A 15,106-nucleotide genomic window follows, 5' to 3' on the forward strand; every position below is an offset into this window, starting at 1 on the left:
AATAGCTATGAACTCGCTAAGTGTCTCGCTGACAGACAAACCCATTGTACTGGGACAATCAGAAGTAATAGGAAAACATTTTCGAAAGAGGTTTGAGAAAAAAAGCTGAAGAAAGGGAAAGGGGAAACTTTATCAAGATGTGCCCGTGGTGTAATGATTGCTAAGTGGAAAGACAGAAGAGATGTCAGTTACATATCTACAGAATACCAAAATGATATGTGGAAATGCAGAACAAACGAGGCAAACTGAAATCAAAACCATTGCCTATAATTGAGTATAATGGGTTTATGTCAGGCATTGACAAGCAAGATCAAATGCTTGCATATTATCCTTGCGAAAGGAAAACCATTAGGTGGCCTACAAAAATATTTATGCATATTTTGCAACTAATAATCAATGCACACATATCTATAATAAATATTCACATAACAAGATGCAACTTTATGACTTCCGTTTATCAGTGATCAGATCTTTATTGAAACAGCCATCTGATCTCCCTCATACTGTGCATGATGTATCTGAACTGGAACATGTGCTCAAACCACAGGAAGAAAGAAAAGGTGGAAAGATATTGAGGAAACAATGCAAATGTTGCTATTCCAAAGGGAAACGTAAGGATACAACCTATATCTGCAGTGTTTGTGAAGGATCACCCGGCTATTGCTTAGATTGTGCGAACATTATACATAAGTAACATTCTTACACATAATATTTGTAATCTGTATTGGTTTGGCATGAAATAAAACTTATTTCTTAATGTTACCATGTTTTTTGTTTTATTATTTACATACTATATTATTATGTTTTTGTGTCATGCACCAGCGCGTGATGTGGCATTTAAAGCCAAATTTGACCTCCAGTGCCTATCACGCGCTGGCACGTGAATCTCAAAATCTTTTGGAAACTGCTTATACGACACTTGAATATTGATATGGTATACCTAACAATCCCTTATTACCAATTTTCAAGCTTTTTCGTTATGGAATCACAGTCGGCTTCTGGCAACAGTCTCCTTCTATGCCGTGCTATTGACGATAGCATGCTGACTCATGACCAGCAGCAAACGTGTTAATATGGAATCCTTGTGACATTCAGCTATATCAGCAGTTTCTAAATTCACATTAATGCAATATGCAAGCGAGCCAGAAGACAGCACTGAATTAAATGAACCTGCCAGAACCTTAATAATCTGGACCTCTTAGCACAAATTTACAAAATGACATATTGCCTATCACTGAATTTAATTCACTCATCTGGAATCCCTATGAGGAGGAGAGTAAATTTTTATTGAACAAATCCAACAATTTTAGCAGGCACAATATTTTACCTCTACTATAAACTAAAGTTAGATTTAAGTTCATTATGAAGATAGATGCCATAAACTTGCACTGATGAATTTGGAAAATTGACAAAAACTTTTACACCTTAATATATATATATTTTTAAATAGTTACTGCTCATCTTTAACAGCAGTGTACTATTGAAATCAGTGGACTTCAACTGTCATTGATTAAAAATTGTAAAGCTTACTCTTTCAGACCACACTATTCTAAACAACTTTGAGAAGTACAGACTTCTCAAAGGTACAATAATGAGATCCCTGAGATGTAGGTCCTGAATACATTTCCATGGATAATAATGTTCTTCAAAAAATTCTAAAGCTAATTTCCTGTATTACCAATTTTTTAACATTGTTATAAGATTATCAAATTAGTTAGAATCGGAATTCTTTGATAATTTTAATAAACAGTTATGAAAAGTGCATCTGGTTCAATATAAGTAATATAAAATAAAATTTAAATAAATCAAACTGTATTTTACATTGATGTTTCAATTATGTATTTTTATTCCAACTGCATATAGTTTCTTGCTTACTGCGTGCTGATTTCTTCCAACTGTGGATACTCTACAAGGCATATAACAATAAAAAAAATACGTAACCTGCTACCTTGTATAATTTTGCCAGTACCATTACCATCAGGGCCATGGTCTTCTGCCTTGTGAGTCAACAAAATATGACCACACTATTCTAAACAGCTCTGATAGAAGTACCCTGACTTCTCAAAGATACAATAATGAGATCCCTGACCTACATTTCCATGGATAATAATGTTCTTCCACAAGAGGATTCTACTGATCAAAGATTCTTTGAACCTGGCAGTAGCTGCATCCCTATTGTAACAAAAGAGGATGGGAGAATGCACTACTTTTAAAGGTTTTTTTTTTTCTCTCTCTCTTTTTATTTCTGCTTGGAGTATATACTAGTAATAACCTTATTACCACTTATATAAAATTTTATTTTTTAATGAAATATTTGAAATTTAAAAAAAAAAAAGACTTTTTTTTTTTTTTTTTTTGACATGCAAATTTCATTAAAACATAACAATTAATTCTGTTCAAAATTCAGCAAAAAATAAATAAACAAATAAAACATTCAAAATTTAAAAGAATTTAGTCAGTTCCATTTTCAAGTTCATAAATTTGTCTAGGAGGCAAAACTTCAAATCTTTGCATGAGAACATACTTCTGTATATATATTGTTTATAAAAATTTAAAAATAAGTAAAAATAAAATATATAAAAGATGACAGCATATAAATATTCAAATTTCACATCATTAACAGTACACAAAATATAAAATTATGTGCATATTTCTGCACATATACTAGGTAAATAAATAAAAATGAATGCATGCACATACACAGCAAATTATATATTTGATGGGGAGAGACATGTATGTATGTAGCATGACCACTAAACAAAAAAGTGTTGCAAAAGTGGTCACACTAAACCTCACAAGTCTTCTCTTACAATTACACCATGATAGGGGGAAAAAAAGTAATATTTCACTTCAACAATTCTAGCAAAACAGTCTAAATTTAGGAAGTTTCAATCATTAACTTTGAACCAATAATTTTTGCAGAAAGATTCATTACACTGCACCCATCAGATGGAATGTGATCACTGCCAGGTTAAGGTGAACATGTCTAGGATGCATTAAGGAAGTGAATGACATCGATGGTTCGACTGTTGATGATCCTGCTCAGATAGCAAACAAACTGAATGAGTATTTTGCATCTACATTCACACATGAGGAATTATTAAGGTTTGAAAATGGCAGAAGGTTATCAAATTGTAGCAGGATACTTAATGATTTTGTAATAACTGAAAGCAAAGTGGAGGAGAAATTGTTGAAGTTAAACATAAGAAAAGCACCTGGGGTGGATGGGATCTATCCAGTTATATTAAAGGAGGTGGTAAAGCAACTAAGCAAACCCTTAGCCATAATTATGAGAGCGTCCTTGGACTCAGGGGAGGTTCCCACGGACTGGAGATGTGCAAATGTATCCCCAATTCACAAAGGGGGATCGAAGGGTGACACGAGTAATTACAGACCAGTTAGTTTAACTTCTGTTCAGGTTAAAATAATGGAGTCACTGGTTAAAGATGCATTGCAGGATCATCTAGACAAGACTGCAGCAATAATTAAGACACAGCATGGGTTTGTTAAGGGAAAGTCTTGTCTCACAAATTTGATAGGATATTATGATGTGATTACAAAGGAACTGGATGCAAAAAATAATTTTAATATCATATATTTGGATTTCAGGAAAGCTTTTGACACTGTTGCGCATGGAAGACTATTGTACAAATTGGAGCAGAATGGTATTAAGGGTAAGTTGCTACAATGGATAAAAGGATGGTTAAGTGGGAGAAGACAGAGGGTGGTAATCAATGGGTGCTGCTCTTCGTGGACTAATGTTATTAGTGGAGTCCCACAGGGTTCGGTGTTAGGTCCACTGTTGTTTTGTATATTTATCAATGATATTGATGAAGGTATATCACGCTTAATGTCGAAGTTTGCAGATGATACAAAGGTTGGCAGGGTTGTTAATGACAGTAATGGCAGTGTGCTACTGCAACAGGATCTAGATAATTTGGGCAGATGGGCTAAGAAGTGGCAACTGAAGTTTAACCTTGACAAATGCAAAGTACTGCATATGGGTAGAAGTAACCCCAGAGAAACGTACCAACTGTGTGGTACTACACTTAAGGTGGTAGAAAATGAAAGACCTGAGAGTAATTGTGCAGTCAGATATGAAGTTTTCTGAGCAATGCAGACAGGCTGCCAGGGCAGGTCATGGGGTTTTGTCAATGATATATAGGAATTTTGCTAGCAGGGAAAAGGAGGTGATTATCCCTCTGTATAAGGCAAGTCAGGCCACGCCTTGAGTACTGCGTACAGGTCTGGAGGCCTCATTTTAGGAAGGATGTAGATTTACTTGAGCGTGTACAGAGAAGGGCAACAAGATTGGTGAGGGGAATGAAGGGATCCTCTTACCAAGAGAGGCTTAAGTTCTGCAAATTGCAGTGGCTGGAGACTAGGCACCTGCACGGTGATCTGATTGAGGTATATAAGGCCTTGAATGGGTTGAGCACGCTGAATTCTGATGGGATCCTTCCACTTGTTCAGATTACGAACCTAAGGGGGCATAAATTCAAATTAAGAAAAGACAGATGTAGATTAGATGTGCGGAAATTTGCCTTTAGCCAGCGTGTGGTTAATTGCTGGAACAAACTTCCATCTGTCATTGTGGAAGTTGATAGGTTGAATAAATTTAAGGAGGAACTGGACAGGCATTTGGAGGGAATGTTGTGATTTTTTTTTTTTTTTGGCTGATGCTGCATAAGCTCATACACTTGCTTTCTTGCATCAAATGCCACTGCTACTACTACAACAACAACAAACACTTTCCAAGAAAAGTATATGTGCTAAAAGCTGTTAATGTGGAGAAATAGGCTCCACAGTGACAGTACAATGGTATCACTACTTGTCCGAGGAAGGAGACTGGGTTAAAGTTCCACCAATGACTCTAGGAATTTCTAAAGGCCTCTTCAGCTGTACTCCCCTCATGAGTTATTCAGGGTATTTCAGCCTGCACAACATAAATTGACCCTACACTTGTAGAGACATAATACACAGTTTGTTTGTTTATGGGCTTTACGGCACAAGGCCATAATGCCCCTAAAATAAACAGCAGTGCAATACAGTCTAAGTTGGTAATGCACCTAAAACACAACAGCCACTAGAAGATTAATCCTACTCTTACCATAAGGCCTTAATCATCAGCTGCATGACAGCTCATTATGGGAGTTATTTGACTGTTGTGGGTGATTACACTCCATATTAAGTACACGAATTATGCAGAAACAACTCATAATAATTTTATGATTATTATCATAGCTCAAGCTCTTTTCAAGTTCAATAAAACTGAGTTTCACTCTTCACAAAAGATCTGACAAAATTCCATTCATCAGATATATTTTTCTTGATACCACAGATTTTGTTTGTAATTTAATTTTTGAACATTAGTGAATTATTCTAATGTTGAGATTCGTTGGACGGATGTTAACCAGTGCATGCTCATATAGCATATTGCTGCACTTGATTATATATGGTGGCTGTGCATTTCAGAACTTCATAGAAGGCTAGTTTTCGGAATAATTTAGAGGGTTTTTTTTAATATACAGGTAATTCTCGACTTTATGAGTTAATTCGTTCCTAGCACGTGCTAGTAAAGCGAAAACTCGTAAAGCGGGAATTTATTTCCCATAGACAATATTAAAAAAAGGGTTATGTTATTAACAATGAAATTAGTTAGCTAATTAGTTTATGTTTAAACAATGATTGATTTATCGAAAGAAATGAAAGCGTAGCCTGTAAAATCAAGCAAATTATAATAATAGAGAAATTATTTATGACTTACAAATGTTAAAAAATGTTTATTCTTCATCATCGACTAAATGCACACTCGTTGATCACTCATTATTGGCTCGGCACTCAGTTTGTTGCACAAGGAGTCGTCTTCAGAAATGTTCCAAGATAATCTCTTTTAATTATAAATTTCACGGTTGCACGCATAAAAATTTCATGACACACACAAATTGCAACTATCACGATTCACGTGCAGTAACAAGTTTACAAACTTTAAAAAAAAGGAATGAAGAGAAATTCTGAAAATTTATTTGTTTTTTATACGATTGAAGATTTCAGTAGAGGGGATTCACACATTTCATCATAATAACATAAAACCACACAATTTCAGCTATTAGTATTTTTGCAAATACAAGAAGATCAAGTTTACTACCCGTTTATAGTTGCTTGCAGTAACAGAAAAGCCCAATAAACTGGAAAGTGTGAATTGTTTTATGGTCGTGACCTCCAGAAATGTGCTTTAGAAAAATATCACAAAGGCGTAATTGATTCTTATAACAGAACATATGATAACAACGAAAGTGTAGTCCATTTTGGTAACTAATACAATTTACGAACCATGCTCACAACCTTTTATATGGCCTTAAGGTCACACTCGTGACCTTAAAAATGACATTTTAGAGAGATAAATAGCTTAGTTATACAGTGAAAATTAACTTCATTTTGAAAGGAATTACCAAAAAACAATGTGTTATTGGGTTCACATTATGATATTTTAATGAAATTTAACTTCACTAGTGATTAAAGTTTTGTTAACAGTTTAATTTAAATCCTATAATATATTGTAAATTTAAATTTTGTGATCTTTGTAAAGTTCAAATTTTACCTTAATAATGGTTGCTACAAGATCCATTTACAATACGAAGTCAAAGGATATTGTAAACCAGATGAAAATGCCTGCAGGAATTTCTTGTGCAAGTCATGAGTTTGTCATTTGTATAGCCTGTGGCATGTATTCTAAGGTTGGTCTAGTAGACATCCCTAGCTCAAATGGCAAATCTTTTCTTTGGAACAGATGAAAGGAGTGTAACAATCTAAAATTAGAACTTGGTGCATTATGAGAAGAACTTGATTACCCTAGAAACAAATGTAACCGGGAGCTCATCAGGTGCTAGAGTATTTCATGACCTGTCAAATGATGCACCCCTGATTCAGGTCCAGATAAGAATAGCCAACTGTGTATTACTCTGGTTGAAGTGCTCTAGTTTTTTTGGGGAACTATTGTCAGGGAAATGGATAATATTTTTTGTAATAAAGACAGACAAACCAGAAAAAGGGTGTGCTTGCCAGGAGCAATAATTGATATTACCAACATATTGTCAGACTTTTAAGAGAAGAGAACATTATTATTCATGTGGGGACTAACAATATTAAACAACCATGACATGACCTTTTGTTGGATAATTAAAGAACCAAGCTTAAAAATAATGCCACGGTTATGTCAGAATGTCTGTGTCCGCAATTCTGCCAAGACGTGATATGAAGGATTATGTGCCAAAAGCCTTGCGGATTAACTTGAGATTTGAGGGAATTTGCAAAACCTTTGGGGGGGGGGATTTTATTGGCGTGGCTCACACCTGTAAGTAGAAGGAATCTATTTTGTAGAGATGGTAATTATTTGAACAAAGGTGGTGCTAGGATTTCTGCGTATCATTCATAATATCTTAAGGATTCAGAGAAACTGTTAGTTAGAGGGGATATGGGTAATATAGATCCATGTTTATCTAATGATGGGGATCAAAGTAATGCTTGCACTCACCTCAAGAAATCTTGTTTGTTGCCACAACAGCCAATGTTGGCAAGATGGTCTAAGGGTAGCAGTGTTTCAAATGGTTGGGATGTGAAAGATAGGGAAACAAGCCTAAATATCTTCAAGCAGTGTCCTGGCAAAGTAAACTACAGAAGAATACTTAGTATTAACTGTGCTTGCAGTAATCAGAAGTGTTGTTAACAAAATGGCTGAATTTGAACTCCTGGTTAAGACAACTAATGCTGACATAATAGGACTAACAGAAACATGGTGCCACCCAAAAATTGGGGATCAATAGTTCCAGTATGGTATGGTTCCAGTATATAATGTATTTAGGAACAATGAGGAAGACAGAAATGCTTCTTGTCATGCTTCTTGTCAAAAGCAGCCTGAGCACAAAAAGAGCTTTTGCTGGGCCTGAAGTTGCATCTGCCAGCATGGAATCTGTGTGGTGTGAGATAGTTGGTAGCAAAGGTATGATGACAGTTGTAATCTACAGAGCAGATCATGAAGAATATGATGAGTATCTTTACATGCAAATGGAATGAGCAGGCAAGCATGAATTCTTATTATGGGTGAATTCAAGCTACCCCAGATGGAATGGAATAAATAGGAGAAAAATTCATCTTGGGGAAAAATTTTTCTAAATACATTAGATTATTATTTGTACCAGCATGTCAGAGGTAATACTAGGGGTGAGAATATTCTTAACCTCATCATTACTCCCAAATTAGATGACATCACAGGGCTTAAAATACAAAAACCATTGGCAGGTAGGTAGGTAGTGATCACAAGCAGTCATGAGTTGGAAGAGGGAAGATGTTGCAGTAGTTAAAGGTAAAGGCACAGGTTTAAATTTCAGAAGAGGGGGTGGGGGCTTTGATAGTTTAAAGTGCTATATGGCATCAATTAATTGGGTGGATTGCAGATCGAGGGCAAATATACTTGAATTATGGTATACCTTAAAAGTAAAAATCACAGAGGCCATGAATGCATACATACCGTTAAGAAAATATTGCAGGAGGAGGAGGAGGATGTCGAAATGGATGAATGCAGAGATGACTGGTCAAACAGAGCAGAAAAAGATAGCACGGGACAGTTAAAGAGTGACGAAAAGCACCAAAGCCTACAACAAGTTGATTTGTAATAGTACTTTATTAGAAATATTAGTAATAGTACAGAGATAAGATTAGAGAGGCTACAGCCGTGTATGAGGAAACACTGCCTTAGAGAGCAAAGAATGGGGACAAGAAATTATTAATGTATGTGAATACAAGGAAGAAACAAGCAAATTAGATCAGACCCTTGGATGTGGGATAGTCTTAGACAACCCAGTTGATGCTGCATATGAACTGAACAGGTACTTTGCATCTGTCTTTACTGAAGAAAGACACTTCATGATGAGAAGAGGTCGTGCAAGTGAAGACAAGTCATTAAATTAGTGATTTCAAAATTACAGACAACTATTTATTAGAAAAACCTTTGAGCATAAAGGCAAGTAAAGCTCTTGGGGCTAATGCCATATACCCAGTAATTTTGAGGGAAACCAGGAAGTGTATTAAAAAATTAAAGTTAATTATGAGAGCATTTATGGACTCGGGAGAGATTCCTTTGGACTGGAGAAGTTCCAATGTATCACCAATATATATAGGCAGTTCTAAGAATAAACTTTCTAATTACAGACCAGTTGGTCTGACCTTGTGGTAGGGAAAAAGCAAAAATTAAGAGCACAATTTCCTCATTTAGACAGTATGGCATTCTGAGCAACACAGATGATTTTTTTTAAGGGAAAATCATGTTAAACTAACTTAGTAGGCTATTTTTACACCATTACTCATGAGCTGGATGTAGGAAACAACTTCAACGTGGTTTATTTGGATTTTGACAAGGCATTTGACTCAGTATCTCTCACAAGAGGTACTGAGTTATTGTATAAGCTGGAACATGTTGGGTGGCTGCAGGGCAGAAAGCAGAGGCTTGTGATTAATGGATATTCTTCAGATTGGTGTAAAGTCAGAAGGGATTGGTTCTTGGACCATTGTTGTTTCTGGTTTTCATAAACATCAACGATGGGATAGAAAGCCTGATGTCAAAATTTGCACACGATATAAAGATTGGTTGAATAGTTAATGATCAGTACCAAGCAGCACTTCTTCAGGATGAACAGGCTGCAAGAATGGCAAAAAACTGGTAGCTATGTTTCAGTGCGGCAAAATGCAAGGTTACACTTGGGAAGTAGCAACCCGAAAATTTATACACTTGATGGGATTGAATTAAAAACAGTAGAGGAAGAAAGGAATAGTACTGGGAGCTATAATACAGGTAGATAGGAAGTTTTCAGAGCAGTTTAAACAGGCAGATAGGAAGTTTTCAGAGCAGTTTAAACAGGCAGATAGGAAGTTTTCAGAGCAGTTTAAACAGGCAGACAGGAAGTTTTCAGAGCAGTTTAAACAGGCAGCCAGGAAAGCCCATGGTGTCCTATTGATGATTTATCAAAAATTATCCTGTAGTGGAGGTCATAGCCCACTGTATAAGGCAATTATAATACCACATTTGGATTATTGCGTTCAGTATGGAAATTTCGGCCTCCGTAGCCGAGTGGTCAGGAGCGGGAGTGCAGTAGCACACGCACTGAGTAGACCGGGGTTCAAACCCCTGACTGCTGAATACGGTCGATATGCCAACCCGCACTGGACCAGCGTGGCAGATTATGGTCCATTTCCCTCAGCATGAATTGTTGAGAAGGCTTCCATCCTGCAGTGGGTTGGTAATGGCTGCACTTCACCTTTATGGAAACTTCATCTGAAAAAAAGACAATGATCTTCTTAAAAAGATCCAAAAACAGGCAACTTGAATGGTGAGATCAGCAAAAGGGTGATCATACGAGGAAAGACTCTATACGTGGGCTACAACAGAGCTTGACAGCCAGGCACCTCAGGTGACCTGATTGAGGTTTATAAGGCTCTGAGAGGGGTTAATAAAATGGATGAAGACAGAATTTTCACTGTTATTGAGAATTCCAGAACTCAGGGGCATAAATTCAAATAATTACAGGGGAAGAGTTTTAAACTAGATTGTGGGAAATTATTTTGGCCAGTGAGGGTTCAACTGGTGGAAGAGGATGCCTACACAGGTAGCCGAGGCTGACTGTTTGAATAAATTCAAAGGTCAACTAGATAGTTACCTATGTGAGGAGGGAAGCAAATAATTGTGTTTTCTTATCTACTCTCTCTTTTTTTGTCCCCCCCAGTCAGTGCAGAAAAATTTTCATTGTTATTGAGAATTCCAGAACTCAAGGGCATAAATTTAAATAATTACAGGGGAAGAGTTTTAAACTAGATTGTGGGAAATTCTTTTGGCCAGTGAGGGTTCAACTGGTGGAAGAGGATGCCTACACAGGTAGCCGAGGCTGACAGTTTGAATAAATTCAAAGGGAAGCAAATAATTGTGTTTTCTTATCTTCTCTCTCTCTTTTTTTGTCCCCCATCAGTGCAGAAAAAGCCTGTGGCTTCCTTGCACTATATGACTACAGTGGTACCTTGGATTGCGAGTAACTTGGTCTACGAGTGTTTTGCAAGACGAGCAAAAATTTTTAATAAATTTTAACTTGATAAACGAGCGAGGTCTTGCAATACGAGTACAGTCAGTCCTCGTATAACACGTGTTTACACTACACAAATTCGATCATACACGATTTATAAATACACGAACGATAGCTTATATAACACGAACCGAATTCACTTATGCACGATTCGCCTTTGTGTTTATAAGAAATGGCAGTCGAACGCAGAATCACCCCAACCGAACGCAACACGATAGGAATGAAGAGAAGATTCTGAAAATGTATTTATGTTTTTTTATATCAGTGAAGGGGAAAACATTTCGCCATAATAACGTAAAAACCCACACAATTCCAGCTATCGGCATAATCGCAAATGCAATTAGATCGAGTTTACTACCAGTTTATAACAGATTCCACTAGCAGGAATGCAACTGGAAATTGTTTTTATTGTTTTATGGTAGTAACCCTAGAAATGTGCTTTAGTAAAATGTGAGGTGTTAATAGTGTATCTCTGCCTTTACGGTGTTGTTTATTCAGTTGCTACACGCGAGCAGCTTTGTTTATGTGCATCAAGTGTGCTCCCTCATTTTGTAATAGTGCGAGTGATGAATCTGTTTAACGACAATGCAATTGTCATATTTCCGTGAAATCCTCAAGAGGAGGCAAGTGTCATTGGAGAGGATCCTTGTTAAAGTCGCACAAAAAGAAAGAGTCAACAGATAGCAGTGATTCCGTTAGTGACAGTGAAAGTCATCCTACCACAAATCCGATTGCTTTATGTATATTAAATTTAAATATTAAAAATATGAAAAGGTATGTATGTATTTCGTATTAATCATTTTTACAGTATATGAATATTTTTGAGTTTTGGAACAAATCATCTGGGTTTGCATGATTTCTTATGGGAAAATTCGCTTTGATATACGAGTGCTTTGGATTACAAGCACGTTTCCGGAACGAATTATGCTTCCAAACCAAGGTACCACTGTATTACCATTATTATTTTAGTCTTTGCAAGGAATAAATGTTATGAATAGAGTTGATGTGTTTTTATTATTTTTGTTACTTTTATAATAATTATATAAAAAAGTGGAATTATTCCAGAGATCCGCTGGAACAAAATATCCTAACAAACAGAATTTTCTGCCACAAAATTATATATTACAAATTACAGCAAGGTAAAAAATAGTTATTCTTACATCTAATGCTTTAGTCAAGTGAATCCATCCAGAATCTGGGTTGATTGCGAAGTATTCCAGGTCTCCTTTATTTGCAGCTGTTATACTATATGATATTGCTCCATTATTATCAGCATCTTCATCAGAAGCAGCAACACGGAGTATATTACTTCCAACTGGGGCATCCTGCTTCACATTTTCTTGATATTCTGTCCGGTGGAACAGTGGCTGATTGTCATTAACATCTGTAATTTCTACCTTGAAAGAACAAACGCCTTCTAGTGGAGGATTGCCTCTATCTGTTGCTTTCAAAGTTACACTTACAAATCTTCCATCTTCTCCCTCTCTATCAAATACCTATATATATATATAAAAAAAAAGCATTTATTTAACTTAAAATAGATAAAAAAAATTAGTAAGTTGAGACAACTTCAGTCCTTCCACATATTTAGCAACCACCACAATTTCAAATGCCATAAGTAATGGCTTCAGTCTGTTCATTTATATCACAGGTGATATAGCTATACCTTATCTGCACTTTGAAATAAATGCAGGCATAACAGATAGAGATCAGAAAAATAGCTTTGAAAACCACAAGAAATATCTTACACCTATCAGCTTCAGCTGTCTGTTTAAAAGCTAAAATTGGATCAAGTGATACAGAAATAGATATAGAGAATAATACATATAAAAAACAAGAGCTTTTGTATTTTTCTGTAATTTTTCTTCCAATTCTGATTTGATTTTCAATAGTAATTTCATTCTAATTACGGGTCAAATCAAAATTATAACGAAAAAATAATTAAGTAATATTTAAAAGCATTTAAATGCTTTTTAATATTAAAAGAAATTCACTACACAGAGCCTGCCACCAGTGGAAGCTTGCAGCCACTATGGGCCCGTGGATTTGGAAAACTGTTTGCTGCAAGTTAAAGTGCATTCCTAGAATTAACTTTCACAGGCCCCACAAATTTCAGGAACTCATACGTGAAAGGATTATATGTGAATGTCACTAGAAATGAAAATCTTATGTATTTCATAAAAAACAGCTAAGATTTAGGTTGTTAAAAGTAGACAACAGCATATTTAGTTTCATAATTTTTTATTAATAATAACATAAGACATTTGTTCCTAGATTTTATAAATTCATATTTTGAATAGAGCAGAAATGCTACTGGATTAAAATGGGCAAACTGTATATGAGCTAATAACTGCTTTCAGGTTGCTGGAAAGTTCGTTACTGGTGAATTCGTGTTTTCCACTAATCGAAATTAGTGTTTTCCATAAATGCATGATGTACTGTACTGCAAAGTTTCTTTGTGCTGTTTATAATAACCCTATTCCTCCACTACTGTAATTTAAAATTATAAGCAACAGAAAGCTTAAGCCAATTGAGTTAATTGACAAAGATACAAAAACAGAAAAGGACCCTGCTGGTGATTTTGAAATTGCAACAAATACTCTCAACAACATATATGCCAGGTTTTAAAAATCACAACTCATAAAACTTCTAATAATTAGACTTGGTTGAAGCAGAATGACACCCAAAAACATTTTTTTCAAAATTAATAAGCAAATGGCCAAAGCATCATTTTGTACTAACATGAAAGATCAAACATCTTATATTGTGAAGTAAGATGAGGGGTTTGATTTTATAGTATGAATAGGTTAGTATTATATAACTCTAATAGCCCAAAGCTTATCTTATCTCTTACCCACGTGCAGCCACAAGCAAAGAGGTTTTGTGTTTTTTGGAGTTTACAGAGCCATCTACTCTCCAAGAAGAAGATTAAGTTTCTATAAACAATAATTGGCAGTCATCAAATGACAACAATAAGGTAGCAATCCAATAATCTGATACAAAAAAAAAGCAACTTCACTGCTTTTTGTGCATGGCTATTCAGTTTCTTGTGCAATTGTATTCCGAATAACTGTGGAAGTTTTGAAATAAAACCTTTCAAAACTGCTAAAACTAACCAGAAACAGTGTTAAGATTTCAATTTTTCTCCTTTGTGACAACAGATACAGATTGTTCCATTATTAAAACAAATATTGTAGTTTAACACGAAGGTGGCCAATACCTCAACATGGCTATTCCTTCTTTGGATTCTACAATTAACCAGAAAGAGTATTAAACTATTTTCTCCATTGTGGCAGCAGACAATTCAACATGGCCAATAGTACCTTAGCAAGGCTATTCCTTCTGTGTAGAAAAACTAACCCCCCCCCCACACACATCGAGGATTGTTTCAAGCCCCTGGCAATGGTTTCCAGCAGGTTTTAAAAAAAAATCCAAAATAAACAAGCAACAATTTGTTGGAAATCTTTCAGAGTATATGAAAAATATAGCATTTCTCCACCTATTTTCCAATGTGAGAGACAAAGGGAGTAACCTTTGCTTTTTTGAACTTTTTTTTTTTCCTTTTTTGAAATATGCAAAAAAGCCTGTACAAACACCTTATTTTCCACATTTTAAAACCAAAATAAAGTATTCTGTTTGATATGGATAATCTAAATGCTGAAAACTGTTGGTCACAACTTCTGTCCATTTATACTCCCATTTGATTTTCTAACTAAATTTCAAGAAAATATTTGTATTGATAGCTGCTTTATAAACATCGAAAATTGGTGCACAAAAGGAGGGAAAAAAAATCATCCGCTATGAATAATGGACTGTTTTTTGAAATGTGTATTGGTCACAAAACTGCAATATTTTCTAACAATACAAAGCTAACAGATTACGCCTAATTGACTGTTCAAAAGTATTGTTAGAAAATATTTCCTTGGTATGCATTTGATATTATCACAAAGGGGGAAATTCTTTTTTACTACACAAGCAAA

At 35.5% G+C, this 15,106-nt stretch overlaps 1 protein-coding gene across 1 annotated transcript in view; it reads right to left on the reverse strand.

Annotated features, from left to right (window-relative positions):
• The window catches only part of LOC150082844 (neural-cadherin-like), a 500,869-nt gene that overhangs the window by 366,005 nt on the left and 119,758 nt on the right, over window positions 1-15,106 (reverse strand). Inside the window, exon 10 of the mRNA XM_090377625.1 lies at window positions 12,287-12,622. Within this exon, the coding sequence (XP_090233751.1) occupies window positions 12,287-12,622 (336 nt within the window). The remainder of the gene's footprint in view (window positions 1-12,286; window positions 12,623-15,106) is intronic.

This window comes from Mastigoproctus giganteus, chromosome 7 (assembly GCF_048544385.1).
Source record: "Mastigoproctus giganteus isolate SK-2022 chromosome 7, ASM4854438v1, whole genome shotgun sequence".
Lineage (NCBI taxonomy): Eukaryota > Metazoa > Arthropoda > Arachnida > Uropygi > Thelyphonidae > Mastigoproctus > Mastigoproctus giganteus.